Below are 23,304 nucleotides of genomic sequence, written 5' to 3'. Positions count from 1 at the left end.
ACAAAGTAAATGATGAAGATAGTGTATAAAGCCAGATTCTGCATTTGATTGCTTGGGTTTCCTAAATCCCAGCTTAACACACTGGGCAGGAGATGAGATTTCTTCTCCCTGGTCCAAATAATCATACCATGCCTGAGATGTAGCCCTCCATATGTTCCCCTAATTTACACCGTCTCCCAGCTAGACTTTCATTTCTTGTCGGCAGGCAGGTTGCTCCCCGGGGGCACAAAAAGGGATCAGAGCCACCGACACAGATGTGTCCGTGAGCCGCGGCAGCGGGGAAATGCCGTCCTGTACCAGATCTGATGGCCACCGCTCTGAGCTGGGTGTTTCTAGAAGTACGATGGCTCCTTTAGGGAGGGTGTTTCTCAGTTCTCCCACATAGTAGGGGAGATTAATTCCTCTCTAAATAGCTCTGTAACAAGACAATCTGGCTAATTCTTCAAGAGAAACTTTATAACTGACCTTATATTTTCTTTTCATCCTAAAGAAATCATTTAATGAAGTATCTCAGTGGGAATGAGGCGGACAGATGCTCTCATTCCCCTGTGAGGGTTTCCACTGGACCTGGCCAAAATGCTGTGAGGACTGTCCATCGCAACCGAATGCGGAAGGGTGGGGTGATCTGTCAGGGCGAAGGGGGCTGGCTACGGCATCGTACCACCACCCTGTCTTAATTGTAGTGGGACAAAGTCTCAGCAGAGGAGCTGCCATGTGCCCCCTTGAAGGGATGTCCAAGGGTCAAAACCTGCAGATTGTTTTGCTTTGTGGTTAGGTGTCGGGCTCGGCAGCAGGACTCCGCTATGAAAGTTTTAAGGATTTGTGTTCCGTGGATGTTTCAGAACCCAACCCTTTCCCATTCACAAACAAAACTGAAAGCTGCTTTTTGGAATGTGTAAACGGTCTGGGTTGAGATGAACCACCTGGGTTCCTCAGATGGTTCCTTTCCTCCTCTGGGGCAAGGGCAGAACTCACTGGTAGATTCAAACAAAGCATAAATCTCAGGAAACCCGTGAACGCTCCCGTAGCAGGCAGACTGCTGAAACGGTGAGCTGGCTCCAGGTTCCTGAAGCCGAGAGCATCCACTGTTATGACACAAGGAGACAAATACCTGGCGTTCAGTGACTCCAAAACATGCTCTTCTCGGGTGTGTGTGGGAGCTGAGTTTATATTTCCTGCTACAGCAGTTGGCTTATGGATGCTTTTTTACGGAAGGCTTATTCTCCGGTGACTCTCCCCCTGTGCTTGCTTTTTAACATCCTTTTGATTTATTTCTCCACAAGGCATCGAAATGGAAATTGTTGATAGCTGCCAGGACAACAACGGTGGCTGCTCTCATCACTGCGAGCACACGACTGCGGGGCCACGCTGCTCCTGTGACGACGGCTATCGCCTCGATTTTGATGGCAAAACGTGCGCAGGTAATTTGTTGCGAATGCCGCATCTCCACGGGAGGAGGGAGGAGGTGTGGCGGCTCTCTCTGCAAGGGGAGCCTGCAGGAGAGCTGTCACTCCAGGAAATACCTTCCCGTCCCCTGCCCTTCTCCTACAAGTTTTAATTAATGCTGTCCTCTGGCGTTTCCTCAGCTGCTGCTCCGGTTTGTCTCGCTCTGCGTGTTTGCTGGGATTATTAATTAACGAGGGGAAGGAGTTCTGCCTCCCAAATGGAAGACGACACTTTGGTGCATCACCAGTTGCCGTGCCTGTATCTCATTGTGTCCAGCCCAAGCATCACTGGGCTGAATTTTTTTCCTTCCTTTCCTCAGCCGACGGGTGGGAAGAGGGTTGGCAGGACTGCTTTTCTGAAGTGCTTCATGCGCAAACTCTACTTTGTGTTATGGAAGTTGCTCTATTTCCGTCAGATTTGCTCGGTGATGAGATTGCGCTTCTTGATGTGAGAAGTCTCACTTAGGAAGTGAAAGCAATAGAGTTAGATTTGTTTTTATTTCGAGATGAGAGCTTAAAAATTCCTTCGTGTTTTAAACGATTTTATGATGTGATTTTTTTTGTTTACAGCTTTTGCTATGCAAACTGTATCTCATTCTGGTTTAGACTTGCTGTCACTATGCCATTAAAATTTTAAAGAATAACCAAGAAGCGGGGGGAGGAGGGGAAGAGCCGGCATCACAGAGCAGTATGGTAAGACATGAGGAGAGGTAGAGAGCGGGAGCTCTGGTGAGCGTGAGAGGCGTTACAGACAAGAAGGGTCTTGCAACAAAAAAAGCCAAGTGCAGGAGAGAGGAAGGAGCAGGGGAGGAGGGCAGCACCGAGGTCTGCAAGGGCAGTTGATGCTGGAGCTTAAAAAGCAAAAGAAAAGACGGTCAAGGAGGCAGATTTGGACCCAGAGCCTCGCAGGCATGGGATGGATTACGCAGTCCCATTTGTGCACGGATGAGAGGAGGCAGAGCAGCCTCCTGCCTGCGTCCCAGCTCCGTGACCTGCTGATGGAGATTTCGGAGGGAAGCCGGTACTCTGGCTGCAGCGAGCGGAGTGAGAGCACGGGGGAAGGGTTTGGCAAGGCTGAGGCCATGAAAAGCTGCTCTTAACAGCAAAAATCTTTCTGTTGGATGCACATTTCGCATTCCTACACAGACAAGGGGCTGTTGCTAGACCCCAGAGCAAGGCATCATCTGACGTACTGCAGAGGAGCTCGGCTTGTGACATTTCTGGAAAACACGGCATGTTCAAATAACCTGCATTAATCATTTTCATGCTGACCTCCTCACCTCGATTGATTAATTACATTTATTTCTCCTCTTTCTCCTGTCGGTGTTTCCTAATAATGTTGGTACTCCTTCCAAGGTTAATTGAGACACTGACCTTTCCCATCTGCGGCTGCTCATCTGCGTAACACTCAAAAGCCTTCTGCAGACTCAGCATTGACAAGGTGGCCCTTGAGTGGCCACCGACCCGCTCAGCAGGCTGCAAGGGCTGGGATCAGCTGAGAGCCTGCAGGGAAAAGATAACAGCTCGATTCTCCTGTCTAATCACCAGAACAGCCGTGTCGACGATACCAATTTCTGGATGGACACAGGGCAGGATGAGACAATGGGCAATTAGTTATCGAAAACTACAGTTGCGCCTAGCAGGCTGCTGATGTCCAGCAAAAGCATTGTTGGATCAGAGCGTTGTTTCACTGTTAGTTTGCACTGAATAAGGTTGGATGTTAAAAAAAAAAAAAGTCCAAATGGTTAAATGTAGATTACTGTTAAATAGATGGTATTTGTGGGCTGGTGAGACCGAGTTGTTGTCTGTTTTGTAAATCACCTCGTGGCAGCTAAGACTTGCAGAAAAGATGCCTCTCCCTGTACGTGGAGGGTATTGGGTGCTATGGGAGAAGGTAGAAGACAGCCACTGTCAGGACTCAGACAGTGTTTTGTGTGGGTGAAGGGAGAGGAGACGGAGAAAGGCGTGTGCTGAAAAGCACAGTAGCTACTGAGCAAAACTGTGGCAGCAGCTCAGACCGTGTCCGAGGGCTGAACGAGCTGCGCCTTCCTTGCAGAGCTGGACGAGTGCGAGACTGGAGAGTCCTGCTGCTCCCAATTCTGCATCAACTATGCGGGCGGCTACGAGTGTGCCTGCAAAGCGGGGTTCCAGCTGAACGCCGACGGCTGCGCCTGCGATGGTGAGTCCTTTGATACCGGTGGCTCAGTCTAACTAAGCACAACAGTGGTAGAAGAAATGCTGTCAAAGCTCATCCCAGGACTTTGTGGGCATTTCCCTAACAAGAAAATCAGTGACCGTATGCCAGCTTTGCTGATAAGGTTTTACAAATGTTTGTGAGACTGGACTACAGTAATAACCCAGCATCCAGCATGGAGAAGTGGGGCTGTGGGAGATGAGCCAGCAGAGAGGAACTTCTCCTCCTCTCTCCGTGGACACTGTATATCGATGTGTGTCAAAGACTACTTCTACAAAAGGAGAGCCCTCGAAATAACCAAGGGATCAACTGGGTTTAACAGCTTAAAGCAGCTGTTTTCACTTGAGGCAAAACCAGGTGAAATAATCTATTCCATGTTGCCCTGAAATGTTTTAATATCTCCAATACTAGTGAGAAACGGAGACCCCCAAAGTACCAAGAAAATAAGGTTTTCTTTTGTGCAGAATAATTTTTCAGATGCAGCTGGGCACAGAGTGCACACTCCAGACAGAGGTACTTGCGCCTAATAGGCATTTATGTCTTTTTTTTCTAGATGTGGACGAATGTCATCTTGATAATGGCAACTGCGACCATTTCTGTGTTAATTCTCTGGGGTCATACGAATGTGCATGCAAGGAGGGTTACAGGCTTGGTGTTAACAGGTGGTCCTGCATCGGTAAGTTATTTTCACATTTTGAAGGCCATTAAAATATTTCCCACTGATTTAAGATGTAAATTCAACTGAGATTTTCACAGATCCTGGGATTTTGGGAGCCCAACTTGAGCCATCTCTGAATGTGGCCAGGGTAGAGCTACGTGCAACACGTGGATCCCAAGTTCATCCTCAAGTAATGGGTTTTGCCAAAGATTAATGGGAGATGAACACTTAAATCCCCTGGACATGTTTGAAAACCTAAACCTTGTGTTTTAGTAATAAATACTATTTTGACAGTTTTCTTGTACTATTTGATGAAGTTTAACATCCTGTGGAAAAAAGGTAGCCAGCTTCTGCTTGGATCAACCAAGGCAAGTTTTCCACTGAAGTCAGTGGTGTGATTCTGGATTTCTGCCAGTGTAACCAGCACAGAGTTTAGCCCAGCAACTTAATTTTATAACCAAGTTTAGCACCTGCTAAACCTTGGGCAGAGTTTAATATTTTAACCAGCTCCCAAAAAGAAAGCCAACTGATTTCCCATCATTTTAAGGCTCAAATTTTAGTTTTTCTGAAAATAAATTGGACAGCCAGCCTCACTCTATATTTGTCATCTTCAAAATGAGCTAGAGTAATGACCTTCATTAACTAAAAATAGTCTCAAACTTCAAGTGAGGAAAATTAAACTCCCCGTTTAATTTTTTTTTTTTTTTTTTTTTTTTTTGGACTCTCCAGGACCAGATTTTATTTCCAGAAGAAAGGAAAGAGAAAGATTTTTTTTTTTCTCCCCCCCCCCCCCCCCCCCCCCCTTCCTCTTTTTTGGATATCAGAAACTCTGTTTATAAATACACATGAGAAAATGAACCGGCTGAGCCTGCTGTGCAGCGTAGCTGGAAAATCTACCAGCCTAATAAAAAGAAGATGATGTAAATGAGAGGAAAGTGTCACAGAGGAGGACTCGGGGCCAGGTCCTGATGGCACGTGTGTGTGTGTCAGCCCTAGGTGGAGAGGAGGCGGAGGAGGCAGCGGGGTTCGCCGGGGCTCCGGGGCTGCAGTTCAGAGGTCCCCCCCAGCTCCTTCGCTACGTGCTCGGTGCCCTCTACGAGGACGGAGACCCACGAGGAGAGCTCAGCCTGGTACACAGGGTCGGTGAGTGAACGAGTGACGCTTTTGGCCGTCACAGCAAATGAGGAGAATAGTCTTGGAAAGAGGATTTGGGGCGAGAGCGATGCTGGGCTGGCCGGGCTTAAGCCATCAGGAGGAGCAGAGGAGGGGTGAGCATTAATCCTGCTTTCCGCCTGTCTTCCACACCAGTGGGGAGGAGGCATCGCCACATGTCCCATCCCAAATGGGATGTGTTTGGGGAACAGGGAGGCTCCCTGGTTGTGGCAGCTGCTGCCTGGATGTGGCAGGGAGGGATGTGGCGGGAGGCATGGGAAAAGTGAGCAGCACAGCAAGAAAGGGATGGAAAGCTTCTTGGACAAACAGGGTGTCTGCACAAAGCCCAGAGGCCACAGACTGAGAGATCCTGTTCATCCCAGGGGCGAGAGGATTGCGTGGGTTACTGCAATGCACAAAATCCACCAAAACTGCTCTACTGAGAACAAGCCCTTGGGAAATACTCCCTTTCTCCTAGAGCTAGGAAAGGGAGTGTGGGGGGGAGTGTTTACAAGCCCTTTTATAATAATTTGAGATTTTTTTGCTTCAGATATTTGCATTCTTGTTTGTGGGGGAGGGGGAAAAAAACCCTCTGGAGATTCCAGTCCCCTTTGATTCTTTGGGCATGTTCTCCGGCAAAAGCACAGACCCATCCCCGTAGAGCTGGGGCTGGCCGAGGGGTCGGCACAACTGGTGGCAAACAGGGCCCGTGAGTACGCACAGTCACAGGAGTGGGTGCAAAGCAGCACGTCCGTGTGTCTTCTAGCAAGCAGCTTTGCACCCCACCTGGGCTTTGCATGACTTCAGTGTTTCCACCTGAAGGTGGAAACTTCATCACTTAGAGTATTGTGAGTTGAAACCCTGCGCTTTCTTTCTGAGGAGCACAGTAAGTGCTGGTGTGTCACCAGGGAGGAATGAGAATTCTTAGTTTTGTTATGTATGTCCTGTGATTTTTTTATATGAGCTCTAATTACTCATCCAAAGACTGTGCCCTACAGGCAAAAATCAGGAACCGGTCTTGGCTTTAATAAAAAATTAACTTATTTTTATGAACAAAACTGTTAAGACCTCCCAAATCACATAGCATCCAGATGGACTCAACGACACTAATAACCAATTGGGAAACTGATAAATGAGATAACCACAGGCAAAATTATCAGGCCTAGAAACTACAATCAAATATTTATTGACCAGTTTTTGCATATTTTATTTATGTTTAGCCACATAAATTTGGGTGTTATCAGTCATAGCTGAGCATCTGCACTTCTAAAGCTGAGGCTTTGCAGCGCATGATGGTTTGCAGGAAAAGGTGATCGAGAAATGAAACTTTTAATGGTTTAGTAAGTTCCTTTACCTCCCAAATATTGACTTCTTCCTTATACTTTCAGACATATTTTTGTGCTGCTATCTGTATTATAAAAATACAGCTTTAAGCAATCAGCTGGTGTAAGTAACGAACTATTTTCTATAGATTGAATGACTTTTTAATGTAGAAGCATGATGGTTTTTAATGGTAATTTGTATTCTTCTCCTGAAGTATGAATTTGTAACCTGTTCCAAGTGGGAGCATTGGGATTCTGAATGTCTCTGAAAGCTTGGGCATTTGTTCAGCTTCAGAAAAAGGAACAGTTGGGTGCTGAGACCTAGAGGAAATCTGGCCTCACATAGAAAATTGCTGGTGAAAAGCAACCAGCCTGCTGACTTACTGTTAGCTGAAATAATCTGCCAGCTCGCTTTCAGGTGTTGTTCAAAATCCCCTTCCAAAAAACCTCCAGCCACAGCCATAAAGCCTCGAAGGCAGTAAACTGACCGTGCGGATAGGATCTTAATGTCACCGAGATATTTTAGCAGAGAATAACATTTCTGTTCTATGCCTTTCTCAACAGACGCCACACAGAGAAAACATGAGGGTGCGCATATTTGTGCTTGTATTAGGGTGCAAGGGAGAAAAGGAGGGTGGGGAAGGTGAGGGAGAGGAATGCATTTTCTTATTTCTTCATTTTTCTGTATAGACTAACCCTTTATTTTATATCCCTGAAGAAAAAAGGAAGTGATAAATGTGTATTATGCTTTGTTTTCCTTGAATAACGCTTGAACTATGCTGTTAAAAATGCCATTGACTATGCTTAAATAGCACCATGTCCACCTACTGCAATAGAATAACAAAAAGGAGACCCTAGCAAGGAGAAAAGGAGATTCTCTCCCATTAGATACTTTTAATTATATACAATATTATCAAGCATTAGGTGCAAATTCACTTTTTCTGAAGGCAAATTATTTGCTCTTAAAAAGTAGTTTTAAGTGCTCTTTGGAGAATTACAGCATTTGAGGGAGTCAATTCCAGCTAAAGTCCCAGCTTTCCTTTTATTTAGACTCTACTATTTGAAGAGAAATTTGGGAATCTTCATTTGGGATGAAGTCTTTTGGGATGACTCAGTGATACTTGCAGTGCTACCAACATCAACGCTAACAACGTGAATACTTTTTTTTCAGACTGTCAATGTTGTGCATGTTCCTTTTTGCACCTGTGCATCTGGAACGATAGGTAAGAGCTTGTGGAAATATTTTGTTTGGCTGCTCACTAAGCCTTATGTATTTTCTTCATTTCAGTTTGCCTTGATAAGACTTTTGGCAACGACTGTAGCTTGAGCTGTGAGGATTGTCTGAACGGAGGCAGATGTAACAGTGAACACAGTGGCTGTGTTTGCTCACCTGGGTGGACCGGCATTATCTGTAATGAAAGTGAGTACAGTGTGTTCGAAAGGTGGGGACTTTGTCCTGCTGCTGTGACCCTGCAGATAGGTAGGAAATAGGAAGAACCTGTTGCACTCTCAATCTGTAAAGCTCTCTAAGGAGCACAGCTGTCTCATGGGCAGATCAAAATTTTATTGTAATATCACAGAATCACAGAATGGTTTGGGTTGGAAGGGACCTTAAAGATCATCTAGTTCCAAGCGCCCTACCATGGACAGGGACACCTTCCACTAGACCAGGTTGCTCAAAGCCCCGTCCAACCTGGCCTTGAACACTTCCAGGGTTGGGGCATCCACAGCTTCTCTGGGCAACCTGTTCCAGTGCCTCACCACCCTCATGGGGAAGAATTTCTTCCTAATACCTAATCGAAATCTACCCTCTTTCAGCTTAAAGCCATTACCCCTTGGCCTATCACTACATGCCCTTGTAAAAAGCTAGAGTATACAATACAAACCCTCAAACAGCGAGGTCTCTGCCCTCCAGTGCAGTAGAGTACCATACCCCTTCCTAAGTATTTGTGTTCATGTTCATTCCTATTTGCTCTGCTGCTGAAAAGTGCCAAGGTTTGCCTGCCATGCTTTGCTGCACAACTTGCCTCGCTGACTTTCAGAAGTCTGTCCTGGCAGGTGGTGTGACAATCTGGGTGGACGTAGATGCTAAACTTGATTTTTCCTTTATAGCATCCCAAGACATTGTGGGTTTTTTTTTTCCTCCTTCTCTTGGTAAACTTGGGCCTGGGGTTTTTTTCCTTATCATTCTTTTTATTATTAACATCATTTTCTTGGGATGGTTAATTTTTAATACTGGAAATGGTATTTTTCAGAATTCTCTTGCTAAGTCAGCCATTGCCCTTTGTAATAGCTTTCTACTCTTCTTCTTCCTACTTCCTGGCAGATGATCTTTCTGGTTCAGAAGTATGTGTCAAAACCAACTGGCAAGATAGAGCGGCAATTTCTTGATGTACCATGCGCCGTTCTTCGGCTGCCGTTCGGCAAAACTTGTGTTGCTTGTCTGAGACTCCACAGAGCAGTCTCTGCGCCTTTGAGATGGGTCCCTCCATTTCATGGCGTATGGCATGGTGGCCCATCATAATCGGTGCTACCTGTGCTATCACTGGTGAGACAAATAGGCGATGAAGAATTATTACTTAGCATCAGTAGACAACAATCTTCAGGTTAATCACCATCAAGATTGTTTAGGAGGCATCATCACAAGGACAGAAATACAGAAAAAACAGCAAATGATTGAAACCAACAGTCTGCCCATAGTTATTTTGGGAGGCTGATCGTGGGTTTGGTTTGTAAACACTGGGGACAGCTGAGAGAATAGGAATGAAGAGGATTGAAATGATAATTTCTAGTCTACCTAAGACAGATCAAGCTATCAAGTTAGGATAGTCTTCTATTCGTGGTGCTCTGATGGTTCAGCATAGATTATAAAAATTTCAAGACAGGATACAAATTCTTTAGTTCACTTCATACATAATAATAACATTTTTTCTCTATATTTACAGTAGATATCCATGCGTGTAATCTGGTGGAATTCGCCTCTGGCATTTAAAGAACTTTAATGGGACTGCATTATTGAGCCAAACCTGCAGTCCGATGAAGTAGGCATTGACAGTGAGAAATACAATATATAGTCTGTATGAATTAGCCATATGTGATTGCTTTCACTCTTTTCTCTCGCTCTCTTAATATACAGCATAGTCCACGGGTTTAGGGTAAGCTAAACAGTTGAGAAAACTGGAACTAAATTTCTGTTATAAAGCACGAAAGAAACCGAATGGAAATTGATATGAAATGTCAGGTTTCTTAATGTACATTGATAAAATGTCAGTTAAGTCAGATGACTCCAGCAACTGTATTTACTCGGCTAGCTCAGGCTGCAAATAGTGGAGCAAGGCTTCATTTCGCAATTCATTTTGCGTTGGAGTGATGAGAGCTTTAAGAAGGAATCCCATGGTGATGTGGATCCGTTTCTGCCATGATCATCTGGGGAATTTCAGAGACTATGTTAGAAAAACACCACATTATTTTTATAATAGTATCTGGGAGAAAAAAAAAATGTTTAAAATACTTATCTCCAAATACTCAAAACTGTGCTCTGATTTTTAAGCTTTGTGCTTAACAGGCAATGTTTTTTGAGCCCCATGCATTGTGTGGAGGGGAGCATATGCAGGGAAGAATTTGGATACATCACGTAGTACTGCACATAAGTAAGCTTGGTTAATTCAGGTGTCGTTTTAAAATTATCTAGTAAATATTAGATGGATGTGCGTTACCTTATATAGAAAGAATATGACTTTGTTTAGAGCCCGCTTGACTAAAAGGACTTTCTCCTTGCTCAGTTTTGATGACTGGAGTCTTATTTTGCTTCATTTCTAGCAGAGGGAAGGGATTTCTTGCCCTATTCATCTTCCCTGCTTTCTCCACAGCTTGCTCCTCCGGGACGTACGGCAGAGGCTGCGCCAGCATTTGCAAGTGCCAGAACGGAGGCTCCTGTGATCCTGTCACGGGGCAGTGCCGCTGCCCGCCCGGCGTCCACGGCAAGCTCTGTGAAGATGGTAGGGCTCCCCTTGTCTTGCCAGGGGTAGTGTGTGCCTGAAACCTCACCGCTTCTTTCCCCTTCTTTCTATCTAGATGTAATTGTGCGTGGTAAATCTTAGGGGCCCAAAAGAGAACAGTTTCTATTGTGCAAGACGTCTTACAACCCTGCGGCGTGCCTTTCAGTGACTTTTGTTTAAATATAAGCAAGACAGAGGGTGAGAAAAAGCAAGTGCCTTGTAAGGATGGGCTGTGCAGAGCCCCAGGTCAGCGGCAAGTCAGCTTGGTCTTTTCTGTAGCGCCAGCTAAAAGAGAGCTGATGTGGTGTTCGTGTTTTAACACTTAACAGCTGATGCCTTGCTGTGTTTGTGCACTAAAAAGGTTGCCCGAAAGGCCTCTTTGGGAAGAACTGTAACAAACCGTGCAACTGTGCCAACAACGGCTATTGCCACAGACTCTACGGAGCCTGCCTGTGTGACCCTGGGCTCTACGGGCGCTTCTGCCATCTTAGTAAGTCCCTGTACTTTTTTGGACCTGTTTGTTTAACACATGCACAACGTAACGGTCTTCAAAAGATTCCACATCACGTATAGAATGAGCGAGGCTTTGGGTTCTGTCGTGAGCTGGGAGTAGCGGTAGGACGTGACTTTTGACACGTGCCGGGAAGCCTCAGAAACTTCATTAATCTTTTCCTCTAGCAATTAATCTTTGCCATAAGGACTGATATTTTCTGATGCACAAAGGTGAGGAGTATAGGTAGGGTGGGGTTGGGATAGGCAGGTTAACATTAGGATTGTTGGTGAGCTTAAAGTCTGGTTGGAGCTAGTTAGTGGCTGTCGATACGGCTGGAGCGGGGGCTGAGGAGCGGGGCTGGTTGGGGCAGGATGAGGGTGACATGTTAAATGGGAATACAAAGAACGAAAACAAAGATGTTACAGAAGAGACGGTCAAGTTTCTTCGCACTTACAGGCTTTGTTCGTAAAACCTATACAAGGCTGAAAAATAGTTGTGATTATTTTTTTTGTTTTCATGAAAGCTTTTGTCTCGGAGCGTATCCAAATATTTTTTCATTCAGAAACTTAACTAAGTTTGCTTTGAAACATTTCTGGTTCTTGCATTCACCACACATTGCTTGAAATGAAATTAATTACCTAATAAAGGAATCATGTAAACTATATTTTACACACCCACACATTAATAGGCACTGTCATAGGAATGTGGATGTATTTGCTGAAAGTAAAATGAACGTTTCGCTTTTTGCAGCAGTTGCATTCTGCAGCAGTGTGCAATTTCAAATAACTCATGCATAATTACAGAGCTAATGATTCCTTTTCATCCGGCTGCAGCCTGTCCCAGGTGGGCCTTCGGAGCTGGCTGCTCGGAGGAGTGTCAGTGCGTGAAAGAGCACACGCTGGAATGCAGCGCGAGGAACGGGACTTGCACCTGCAAGCCTGGTTATCATGGCAAGAAGTGTCAGAAAGGTATAATAGAAAGCCAGATTCCCTGTGTCTGCTTATTCCTTTGTCCTAGCATTATTTCTTATACTTCCTCCCATCTGCTTTGTTCGGCTGCTGCTGCTACTAATATATTCATAGTCTTCTAATTATTTTGTCTGCGGTTTTTCATACAGCAAATGCCACGAGTGCCTGCTATCACAGGGCTTACAGGGACGTGAAGGGGAATACAGCTTAAGAATGCAGGAGTTTTAGCCTGATCGAATGATAACAGAAATCTAGAAACCAAATTCTAACATAACCCTAAATAATGAAGATTGTGGGAGTCTTCACTTTTGTTCTTCCCTTTTTCTGCACAGACAGTAAATAAGTGGCAAAAACTGTTTTTTACGGCAGCGGGGTTATTTGCAAATGGTTTCAGTAATGCTGCTCTTCCTTCAGATTTGCAGGTCTTTGAATTCAACTTATTCTCTGTAGTTTTTGGGGGTAGTTCAAAGAGAATTGTATTCCACATTCATGTTTGCATGTCTCAGTAGCCCTTTCCAGACAGTAATGGAGTAACGCAATAAAGATTCTCCCTTCAGATTCCTCTCTGGGCAGGCAGGAACACGTCGGATTTATGACACTAGTTCTGTGGGGTTTGGTGGAGAATAATAGTGACGGTAGTTAATATCTTTAGCATTCTTGGTGACGTGCAGTTCTGGGGGAGAGCATCCCTCGCCCAACACTGGCTTTGCACCAAGGCAGAGAGCAGCAGAAGGTACAGACAGATAAGAAGAGTATTTCTGTAATGGCTGTGATTGAATATATCCTTAAGCATTCTGCCACTCTGTTTCTGAGTTGTATTTAAGCAGTAACCTCTTGAAACATCCATGCAAGTGTTTAATAAAGTATTTACGCTTTGTTGTCAGCACCTCTAAAATGTACGTTATAATAGATTTTCTGCAAATTTCTGCCAAATTATTTTCTGACTTTTGTTCAGTTTTCTTGACTCTTCCTTTTTCTTATACGTGTTCTGTGTCTACTTGCATTTTCCAGAATGCACGCCTGGCTTTTATGGGGCTGGTTGCAAACTGAGGTGCGCCTGTCCTACTGATGTTTTGTGTGATCACGAGACGGGAGTCTGCAAGCATCCATGCCCACCTGGCTTTCATGGAGAAAAATGCCATTTATGTAGGTACTCACTGCATGTTTCCTGGGGAGGTACACTGTGGATGGGAAAGCTTAATCAGGAAACATAGGTTCAGATATAGAAGTTGCAAATAAAAGGTACATTTGTTGTTGATACAAGTTGGCAGTTCCCCACTGAAGCCAAACTGGTATTTGGAGCCTGGCAACTGCTGTGTCACTCTGCTTGCAAAGGTCTCGAGGCACAAGGCTGAGGCTAGTTACTAAAACTAACGTTTGTCCAGGTAACTGTAGTTCCTTTAAAGCTTCAGGCACAGATTTTTCTAGAGCTTTGTTGCAGTTAATTACAGACCACCAGTCGCTGAGACACTGATGCTAACATAGATCACGTAGTACCAGCACAGCTCAGTTTAAAATTGCTGCTGGTGGTGCCTCCTAATGTCTTCAAAATGCTTCCTTAGACGAACCGTGTCTTTGGGTTTCTTTTGACCAGCTTGTCAGCCCGGGAGCTTTGGGGCGAACTGCCGGCAGAGGTGCAGCTGTGGAGAAGCACCATGCAATGCACAGACGGGGCAGTGTATTTGCCCAGCTGGGAAGACTGGCGTGACGTGTGAGCAAGGTGTGTTTGCTGTTGAGCTGGGGTGGCGAGTGTCTTGCTTTGACAGACACGGTAAAAAGTGGAATTATTCTGTTTCCCACCAAAACTGCTGCAATGCAATAGGCTTCATTTTTAGGACAGGTAAAGGATAAGTCTTGGTGCGGAACATATGACATCCACCACATGAGATTGCTTGTAAAGGAGGGAGTGTGATTCAGTTACCCTGACCTGTCTCTCTGCTCCAATTAATAATAGTGATTTGTATGCTGGGCTGGTTTTGTACAAGTTGGGCAGAGATACTGGGGCATTGCAGCAGCTCCAAGTCCCAGAGCAGAGCGTGGGACTGTGCTGTCATATGCACACAACGTGTCTCAGGAGCTGTTGAAGGGCCTTGGCCAAAGATAGCTATTGTGGAACCAGCAAGTGAAGGACCTGGACAGAAGGAGGGATTAAAAAGGAGGGCATTATTGTGGGTAATTAAGTAAAGGGATGAAAAAAGTGTCAGGGACGCTGAACTACCAAGGGGCTATGGGAATGCCTGAGGAGCATCTGCCCTGTGTGGACCTGGGTTGTGGCTCACCGCTCCACAGAGCAGGAGCCTGCTGAAGGAGGTGGAGCTGAACGGAGACCTGGGCTCCACCTCACATTCCTGCAACTGGCTGACCATCCTGTCCCCCACTCAGCCCAGCAAAAATACAGCAGCAGCCCTCCCCTCCTGCATCTGTCTGCTGATTACTGTCCTCTGCAGATTTCCTTTGCTGAGTGCAGTAAATCATTTTTCGGATATGTCCAAATGCTCCTGATGTTACTGTGTCAGAAACCAAACAAAAAACCAGATGCACCATGACGGAAGTTGGAAGAGAGCCTTTGGGTCTGTCTTTACATGTGTTCTCGTGTGCTGCAGTACAGGGGCGCGTTGACTCTTTTCAGAAGGTTTACTGTGACGGCGCTGTACGTCTAGAGAGATAATATAACAGTCCTTTATCCAGCTTAGTTTTACTGTTAATTTTAAATTCTTCAGGGTAACGGCAGAAATCTATAATTGCCTTGAAACAGAAAATGGCACTGGGGACATCTCGTGTGCTTTCTTCCTAGATTGCCCGGCGGGCCGGTGGGGACCAGACTGCCAGTCCTCCTGTGAGCCCTGCGCCAACGGGGGCCAGTGCAACAGAGAAACTGGAGCCTGCGACTGTCCCCCCGGCTACACCGGGGCATCCTGCTCTGCATGTAAGTCTTCGCATCGGCCTTCCCCATGAAAGGAACGTCAGTTTGATTTCTGCCTTCTTGCTGTTTTGTGAGATGTTTGTTATGTTAGACACACTGACCCAAGATAAATTACCCTTCGGCTTCAGGAATTCCCCAGGTTGGATTTGACATTATTTACTGGAGGGAGATTACAGATAAATGCAGATGACCAGCTGAATTGCATCCCAAATCGATGTTATCATTAGACCTAATTTATGGCAATATGTACTTAGAAATACAATGTTTAATAGCCACAATAGGTTCATTGTAATCCTGGTTGCTCAGCAAGAGGTGCTGACAAATCGGCCTGTATGGCATCTCTCTTGGGTTACGTTTATAGCAACACTCCTTAATGTATGTAATTTAAGATTAAATAGTAGTGAGGACGAAGTAGTATCAGTGCTGTCTCTGCAGATCCAGCAAAGACCATGGGGATATGCTCAAGCAACTGGTCTGTGCTACCGTGGCATGACTCCTTACTCAGCCTCTGGGTATTAAAGGCTGCTTGGGTATGGCTTTTGTGCTGGCGGTATAGACAGGCTCTCAGGGACAGCACTGCTTCGTGCAAGACCTCAGTGGTGGCATGTTTTTTCTCCTTGTTAGTCACAAAATCGCTTTTGACGAAGGTTTGCTCAGCACTCTTTTTTCCTCCGCTGATTGATTCCCGATGCGCAGGAGAAGAACCTGAAAGTCACGCAAGCTATTCCCGCTTTACAGGGCTCAGCCCCAGACACCTCGTATACAAATTACAGATGTTCCTTTCGTTTTGCCGTTTTGATTTCTGGATTCAGCTAATGTATGTTTTAGGGGGCAAGCTTGTGCTGTCTTGTTTGAAAAGATCAGTCTGTGCCTGAGTTACTGTCTAGGTGAAGCTGCAGTCTGTTCATCTGTTTTCAGCCTGCCCTGATGGTCACTATGGACAAAATTGCCTGCTGTTATGCAGCTGTAGCAGCAGTGCTCAGTGTCACCATGTCACTGGAGAGTGCACATGTCCCCCCGGCTGGACTGGCCATGGCTGTAAACACCGTAAGTCAAATGCATATTCGCTCCACGGGGCACACGGTATCTCCCAGGGACTTAACTGCAGATGTAAAAACCAGCTCTGTTTGTTCTTAGTCTATTACAGTTTTTTAATATACTTTTGCTAATCTTATTGCTTCTGAAATTGTGTGTTTATGGGTTTGCACAGCATGGGTGGTTATAATCCTTAATTATCTAGGTTCAAAGTATTGAAATAGATGGCTGATGAAGCGCAAAGTATTGATATAAGCTCTTATTTCAACACTATGGATCCCTTTGCCCAATACCATCTGTCCTGTCAGCATTTTGACTGACAGACAGTTTTGGTTTTCATTTTCAGCACAGATTAGTTTTAAGATTAATTCTCAATTTTTCATTTTGTTCAGGGGAGATTTATTCAACAAGTGAATGGCATGTACAGTCGTGTGTCTTAAGGTCACTCCTTAACTTGTGAATATAAATGCTGGGAGAAATTCTGTTCTCTGGAAGAGCAGAGCATCCTTCTGTTGACTTTAGCATCACTTTCCATATTGATGGCCATGTAAGAGTGCAGATTTGCCCTTTTTGGATAGCACCATACAAATGTTAAGCCATCCTCCTTGATTCTGTCCTTGTCTTGTTTCACGTCTTTTCTGCTTGATTCGTTATGATCCCTCTTGCAAAAAGTCAACAGAATAAAAACCTCTTTCTAAACTTGGTCTTAAACACATAAAATCGTTTAAATTTATTGCCGGTGTTGACAGCAATAAGTTTTGGACCTGGCTTCTCAGGCTCGGTACTGAAGAAAACTCTGGGAAAATCTGAAGTTTCCACCAATATGTGTATTTTAAAAATCAAACCAGTTGGTAGTGTGTAGAGCCATTTAGATAGCTTTCCATAACTCCCTGGGGTGTCTAAAGAATTAAGAGACTGTGGCAAAGAAAAGCTTTTATTTCTATTCAGGATAAAGTATGAGAAAAGTTGTTTTGCAGAGATGTCTCAGTAAGGCAGCTCTTCGAACTATCGCAGACCAGGCATGAACCAGATGCCCAACTCCAAAATCAGGTTTCTGTTGCCCTAATTGGCACTTTCATCTTTATCCTTACAAGAAAGGAAGGAGATGCTGTGGTACATTGTCGTAATCATGTCAGCGTTATGTGATTTTTAGAATGAAAGCAGTAAGTTGCTTTGACAAAGACTGTGAGATTTCTCTGTCTGTGTCCATGTTGCATTTCCCAGTATTTTGAGGAAAATATGGAGGGTGCTCACAAATCTGTCTTGTTTTACCTATTAGCTATTCTGATTATGCAGATTTTTGCTAAGTGAGTCAATAGCTGATATTTTATTTCCATGAAATTATGCGTTTGTGACTGTGGATTGATTGATATGGATTGACTATGAATGATTAGTTTTATGTGGATGGTATAATATCTGCCTACAGACTCCTACTTTCAGCTGAAATAAATCAGCAAAAATTGTATTTATTTCCATCGATTTGTGCCCCGTGCTGCAGCTGAGAGTCTAGTCCAGAGCTCCTGTATCTTAAGGGGCTATTTTGCATCTTTTCTCTCATTTAGGTGTAAAATAATCTGTTAGGTGAGTTCAAAGTTGATTCTCAATGTAAATACCATTTTACATTGCAGCCTGCAATAGTGGCCGTTGGGGACAGCGCTGTGAAAACACGTGTGTCTGCAATAACAGCGACGGTAGCTGCGATCCGGTCACCGGCTCTTGCTTCTGCGAGCCAGGATTCACTGGGAAACACTGCGAATGGAGTAAGTTGCCACTTTGTCAACATGGGGAATTTGCAAACCCAGAAATTATTTTTCCTGACGATTCCCTTCAGGAAGACCTCCAGGCTGTACCGCCTCCGGTCTGCCCAGCGCGTTGCAGGGCTCTCAGGTTTCATCAGGGTTAGATAGTTTCCCTGATTTGGATTCCAGAAAAGTTATTTTCAGACTTGTTTTGGACTCAACAGCTATTTTTAATGTTAAGGCCTCATGTGAGTGATAGGATTGATGTATATTTGGCTGGTGGCATAGAAGTTTCCATGTCGGTTTTATTTATCCAGTTTTAGGTCTGCAATTTTTCTTCATCGTTCTTTTTTTAAGGCCAGGCATGTAGAAATCCTTCACATGTACATAACAGAAGCAAAATCATGAAGATTTAGGGTCCTCTATTTATTAACAACAAAAATGCACAATGGTCTTACCAGAGGCCCGTGATCTCCACTAATCTGTCTCTAACAGAGGTCAATAGCAGATGCCTTAAGAGGATAAAAACAGGCATGCAGATAATTCCTGATATGTTTCCCCAAGTTTCATCAATTTGTCACTCAGGAGCTTCTTGAGACAGAAGCAATATCTCTATATTTAATACAACTTGATTTTTTTTCCAATTAATGATGTGCCTATTTCCTTTTTGATTCCATGCAAACATTTGGTATCCACTTCATCTTGTGGCAATAAATTGCATAGTTAAGCTGCTGCTGTTGTTGTTGTTATTATTATTATTATTGATTATATTGATGTTGTTAAATAAAATAAGTATTTTATCTATTAGTTTAACAATGTTACAGTAGCACAGATGTAGCTACCAGAGTCTCAGCAGTGTAGGCAGAATTAACTGCTGGTGTCACACAGAAATGTCAAAACAATTAATCTGGAACGGTGACCTAAGACAAAAACCTGGAAAAGTTGATCTTATGGCTCTTGTTACTGTTGGCGCAGAGGGAATGGAAGGACAGTTAGTGGGAAGACCTGCTGCCAGCTCCACTTCTCTTTTGCTCTTGACCTCTCTCAAAACAGCATCTCTGCAGACAGAAAGTAGCCAAATAGCTGGTTGTCATCTTCTCTGGCAAGGTAATCAGTGAAGCCATTGCCACTGAGAAAACATCTGGCATCTCTGATGTCCTGTCTATGGGTTTTCTGTTCTACTCAGTCTGCTTTTCACCCACTTTAATTGTGTGTGTGTGTATATATATGTGTATTACAAAATGCATATATATGTGTGTGTGTGTGTGCAAGATTATGAAAGCCATAATTCTTCCCTAAACATTTTATGCTGCCTTGGAGGCAAGATCTTTACTATCCCTGGAGAGCTCCTCTGCTCCCGAGGCATCTCTAGCCTCCTGCTGCAGGTCGGGCTCTTTCCCTTTGCGGCTTTGCAGGCAGCTCAGGTTCTCCGGCAGGGTGGATGTATCTCGGCACGCGTTGCGGCAGCCTGCGCCTGCTCGAGCAGAGGGCAGATTCTCTGTGATGTGGACTGCGAAATCATTTGTGAAGTGTACTGACCCGTTGCCATCACCTTGAAAGTCTCAGCTCCAGGCTAAACACCGTAGGTTTGAAGAAAGCCCAGCTGAGAGCCCCGCACCTACTACTGCACTGCAATGTTATTTTCCTTGTGTAGATTCTCTGGACTCTGACTGAAATTTCAAGTGAAAAGTAAACACTGAGGAGGATCAGGCTTTAAAGGCACAAGTACACTTCAATGTATTTACTTGTTGAACTAGCGTAGGAGGCATGATGCACGATGATCTGCAGCTTTGGGAACAGGAGGTGATGCAAATGGGTTTTTGCACCGATTCAACCCTGGGAGTGAATTTCAACTGTAGGTGCAAAAAATACATTTAAACAACTCCACATTTAAACAACGGTCCCTCTTCCGCCACAGATGATCGAAAGCAAAGAAATACTTAAGGTTCCTTGCTATCCTTCTGTCTTCCATCCCAACCTATAGCCTCTATAGGAGACCCAGGGGTTGGCTCCAGTTAGTAGAGAGTCACTAAGCTGCTGGAGCAACCGAATTCACGCCGGCTCCTCTCACTGCCCACCTCAGGCTCCGCATAGGCAGCACCAAACCCACCACTTCATTCCAGACGCAGAGTTGTCTTTGAGGATCCTCGTTGTTTTCTGTTCTCTGTGATTCTTTCCAGATTGCCTGAAAATCACTTTGTTGATGTAAATGCTAAAATCATACACTTTTAAAAGAGATCTGGCAATAATCTACCTAACTTATTTAGAGGGGAGTTGACAAGACCTCCAAACATGAGTAGAGGCCCTGTAATATTGTGTTTAGCCAAGTATATCTCTCTATTTCAGCCTGTCCAAAATATTTAATGTGAATTAGGCAACTGGCCCTATTCTTAATGGATTTTCCTATAATCCTGGAAGAAATTATTTTCGTTCTCAAGTGTTGTTTTCTTTCTTCTGATAGTGAGTACCATGCGAATCTTCTAAAACTCCTTACCTTAACTGTGGTGGAAATGTAATTGTTAATCTGTCCCCCAGATGTAATGTTTTCACTTGAATTTTTCAAAGCAGAGCCTGAAAGTAAAGTATGCAGCATCCAGGTTGGAGCTTTCCAAAGGAAGCCACCACATTTCATATTTTCTCCAGCTTTCTGGGGAAGGAGGATTTGCAGGAAAATAGAGGATAGGGCCTCCAAAGGAGGCACAGAAGCTGGGAGCTTTCCCCCTCCTCACTGATGAAGTCCCAGAGGAGATGTGCACATAAGCAATTCCAGACCAGTGTGCAAAGTGTCGTCAAGCAGAACCTGTGAAGTCGCAGGCTTTGCAGCTATCAGGTGATATTAGTTTTCTGTGCAGAATTTAGTCTTTTAACACCCTGGTGTTTTTCTAAAACAGACCTTAATAAAAACAGCCCAGCTTACCTGGACCCCAAGGAGAATACTTAATCACATCAGTTCTAAGGCATTACCATTATGCCTTGATTCTTCTTTTGCAAATAGTAAGAATTCCCATGTATCTAAAAATTCCCTGTTGATCCCTGATCTGCTCCAGAATTAACCCATCATCTGGTTTTGATTCCTCCACTGCAGGATGCCCCGAGGGAAGCTTTGGCCCGAGCTGCGAGTACAGCTGTCAGTGCCAGAACGGAGCTGCCTGCGACCACGTGAGCGGAGCCTGTACTTGCGCGGCGGGCTGGACGGGAACGTTTTGTGGAAGAGGTACTGCTGCTCCCTCCGGTCCCTTGGGGGTTTATACAGATGGGGGTTTTTTAATGCAGAGAGCTGGTTTTACAATTTACAGCACCTGATCTAAATAAACCATTGAACTTAATTGGAAGACAATACTGAAATGTGCGCTTCCATCCTAACTCAGCAAAGCATTTTGTTGGGTGCCTAGCGTTGGGCACGTGTTTTAACGTGGTTAAAATTAGATGCGTGCTGAAGACCCCTGCTATATCACATCTTTATGAAGACTCTTTGTAAGCAGAGTCTTACTGTTGTGACACTAAGCAGAAAGATGTTTGTCCTGCCTTACACTTGCTTGTTCCTAGTGCATCTCTGAAACGTTTTAGAGGAAAAACATGGATCTGAGCACCTTCCCAAAGGAACTCTTTAAGAACAGATATATTTTTAACTTTAATAAATCCAACAGATCATTTTCTATTACCTGATCATTTGGTAAAGTGTTGGAAAGGTTGGATTGGGTTCCTTAGGTACGTTATTGTGAGTCAGCCTGGGGCATCATCTAAGGAGAGTTGCTGTCATGCTGCATCATTGTGCAGATCATAAAACATACGGTCTTGGATACAACAGCACGTAGTCAGTCAGACATTGTGAAATTTATTTAAGTGTAAATGATTAAAGATTCTACAAATGATGATCCATTAAACCAAAGTCACAATTATTTTGCTTAGAAAGCAGCTTTATCAGCACGTTTCTGAAGGCGGCTGCGACAGAGGGGAGCGGCAGCACTGGCAGGCAGCTGCTGCCCTCTGATGGGAAGGGAGCTGCTCCACAGCCTTACCAGTAACGTAGCAAAGCACCCCGCTGACTGGAGTTCAGATATTGCCTGGTTTTCCCCCCCTCATTTGTACCAGGAATTATTATACAAAAGAAATACTCTTTTCAAGGTGCTGCTGCAAAGTGTGTCTCGTCATTTATAGTATCTCCACTATGTCCCTTTTTAAAAGGATTTAGTTGAACTGTGTTTTCATAAGTCTATCCCTTTTTTTAAATTATTTTTTTTAATTGGAAAAGCAATACAGTTATCTGTGTTGTGCTGTAAATCTGTTCGTTCCAGCAGGAATCAAAATGGGGACAAAGAGGCTAAATATCCCTCGCCAAAGCAGGTGTGAGGAATATGGAGAAGCCTGGGTGACGTCTATTGGAAAAAAAAATACAAGTCTCAGCTTCCAAATCAGTCATGTTGGACATTTTTATCTTTCTAAATCCCTGAAAGAAGATTGTGGAGGGGCGAGTAGAACTTAGTACTTACCATTCTTAAGACCCTGTTTTCTACATGTTTTCTCTCAAGCAGGCAGGGTGTTTGCTCTGAGCCGACCTGTGTTACCGTTTCATGTAGAAAGTTTCAACCAGAACAGTTTGGCTGGTTCCAGAAGATGAAGACGAAGGAAAACGTGTGGGTGGTTTGCCCTCGGTAGAACCTTCTTGGCACCTTTTCTCTGAGGAGCTGTAGCACTTCTGTTTTTAGTAACCCAGAGACTGGCAGGGTTTCCTTCTGGTGGGGATGTGCTTTTTGCCGTCCTCTTGGCAATCCACCCACGTCAGCCAGGGTCTGCGCCTTGCAGACAAGAACGTAGGGATTGAGACCCGGTGCAGCTGGGTTCCTTGGCCTTCTCACATACTGCTGATGCTTCGTCCCATGGCTGGGAATGACTTTTCCATCATCACAGAAACATTGAAACTGAAACTTCTGCAGCCTTCTAAGGTCAAAGTCCTAGGAGAAGACAGTACCTTAGAAAACCTAATATTGATTAATATTAATAATTACTATTAATATCACCCCTGTGCAATGAATGCGCTTGAGCCTGCAGTCGTTGCTTCTGATATTTGGCATTGTGGCAGCATGGAATCCCGATTCAAGCTGAAATTGCAGAACTCCCAAAATTCGCCTTTGGTTTTTTTTTGGATTGGTTCTCTTTTTTCAGGTGGGGACAAAGTACTGCTGTTCCTTTTCATTAATGTGCTACCTTCAGTATGAAGTAGGGCTTCCTAGGTTTACATGCCAGTCCCTGTTGCAAAACATCGCTTCAGTGGCCATTTCCAAGTTCTTTATTTGCCACAAATTTCCATAATCTCTTCTTATTATTCATTAGCATTGTTAATGTAATCTTAGCCCCTGCTAAGTCTCAACATTGGGTT

At 44.4% G+C, this 23,304-nt stretch overlaps 1 protein-coding gene across 1 annotated transcript in view; it reads left to right on the top strand.

Moving 5' to 3' along the window:
- Positions 1–23,304, top strand: part of LOC104256045 (multiple epidermal growth factor-like domains protein 6) — a 205,701-nt gene that overhangs the window by 153,089 nt on the left and 29,308 nt on the right. Inside the window, exons 10-22 of the mRNA XM_059822605.1 lie at positions 1,284–1,421; positions 3,502–3,624; positions 4,193–4,315; positions 5,294–5,440; positions 8,060–8,191; positions 10,641–10,769; positions 11,131–11,259; positions 12,096–12,230; positions 13,242–13,376; positions 13,825–13,950; positions 15,025–15,156; positions 16,072–16,200; positions 21,013–21,141. Coding sequence (XP_059678588.1) covers positions 1,284–1,421; positions 3,502–3,624; positions 4,193–4,315; positions 5,294–5,440; positions 8,060–8,191; positions 10,641–10,769; positions 11,131–11,259; positions 12,096–12,230; positions 13,242–13,376; positions 13,825–13,950; positions 15,025–15,156; positions 16,072–16,200; positions 21,013–21,141 — 1,707 coding nt within the window. The remainder of the gene's footprint in view (positions 1–1,283; positions 1,422–3,501; positions 3,625–4,192; positions 4,316–5,293; positions 5,441–8,059; positions 8,192–10,640; positions 10,770–11,130; positions 11,260–12,095; positions 12,231–13,241; positions 13,377–13,824; positions 13,951–15,024; positions 15,157–16,071; positions 16,201–21,012; positions 21,142–23,304) is intronic.

The sequence above is a fragment of the Gavia stellata genome, chromosome 11 (assembly GCF_030936135.1).
Source record: "Gavia stellata isolate bGavSte3 chromosome 11, bGavSte3.hap2, whole genome shotgun sequence".
Lineage (NCBI taxonomy): Eukaryota > Metazoa > Chordata > Aves > Gaviiformes > Gaviidae > Gavia > Gavia stellata.
This window is presented reverse-complemented; position numbering and strand designations above follow the sequence as displayed.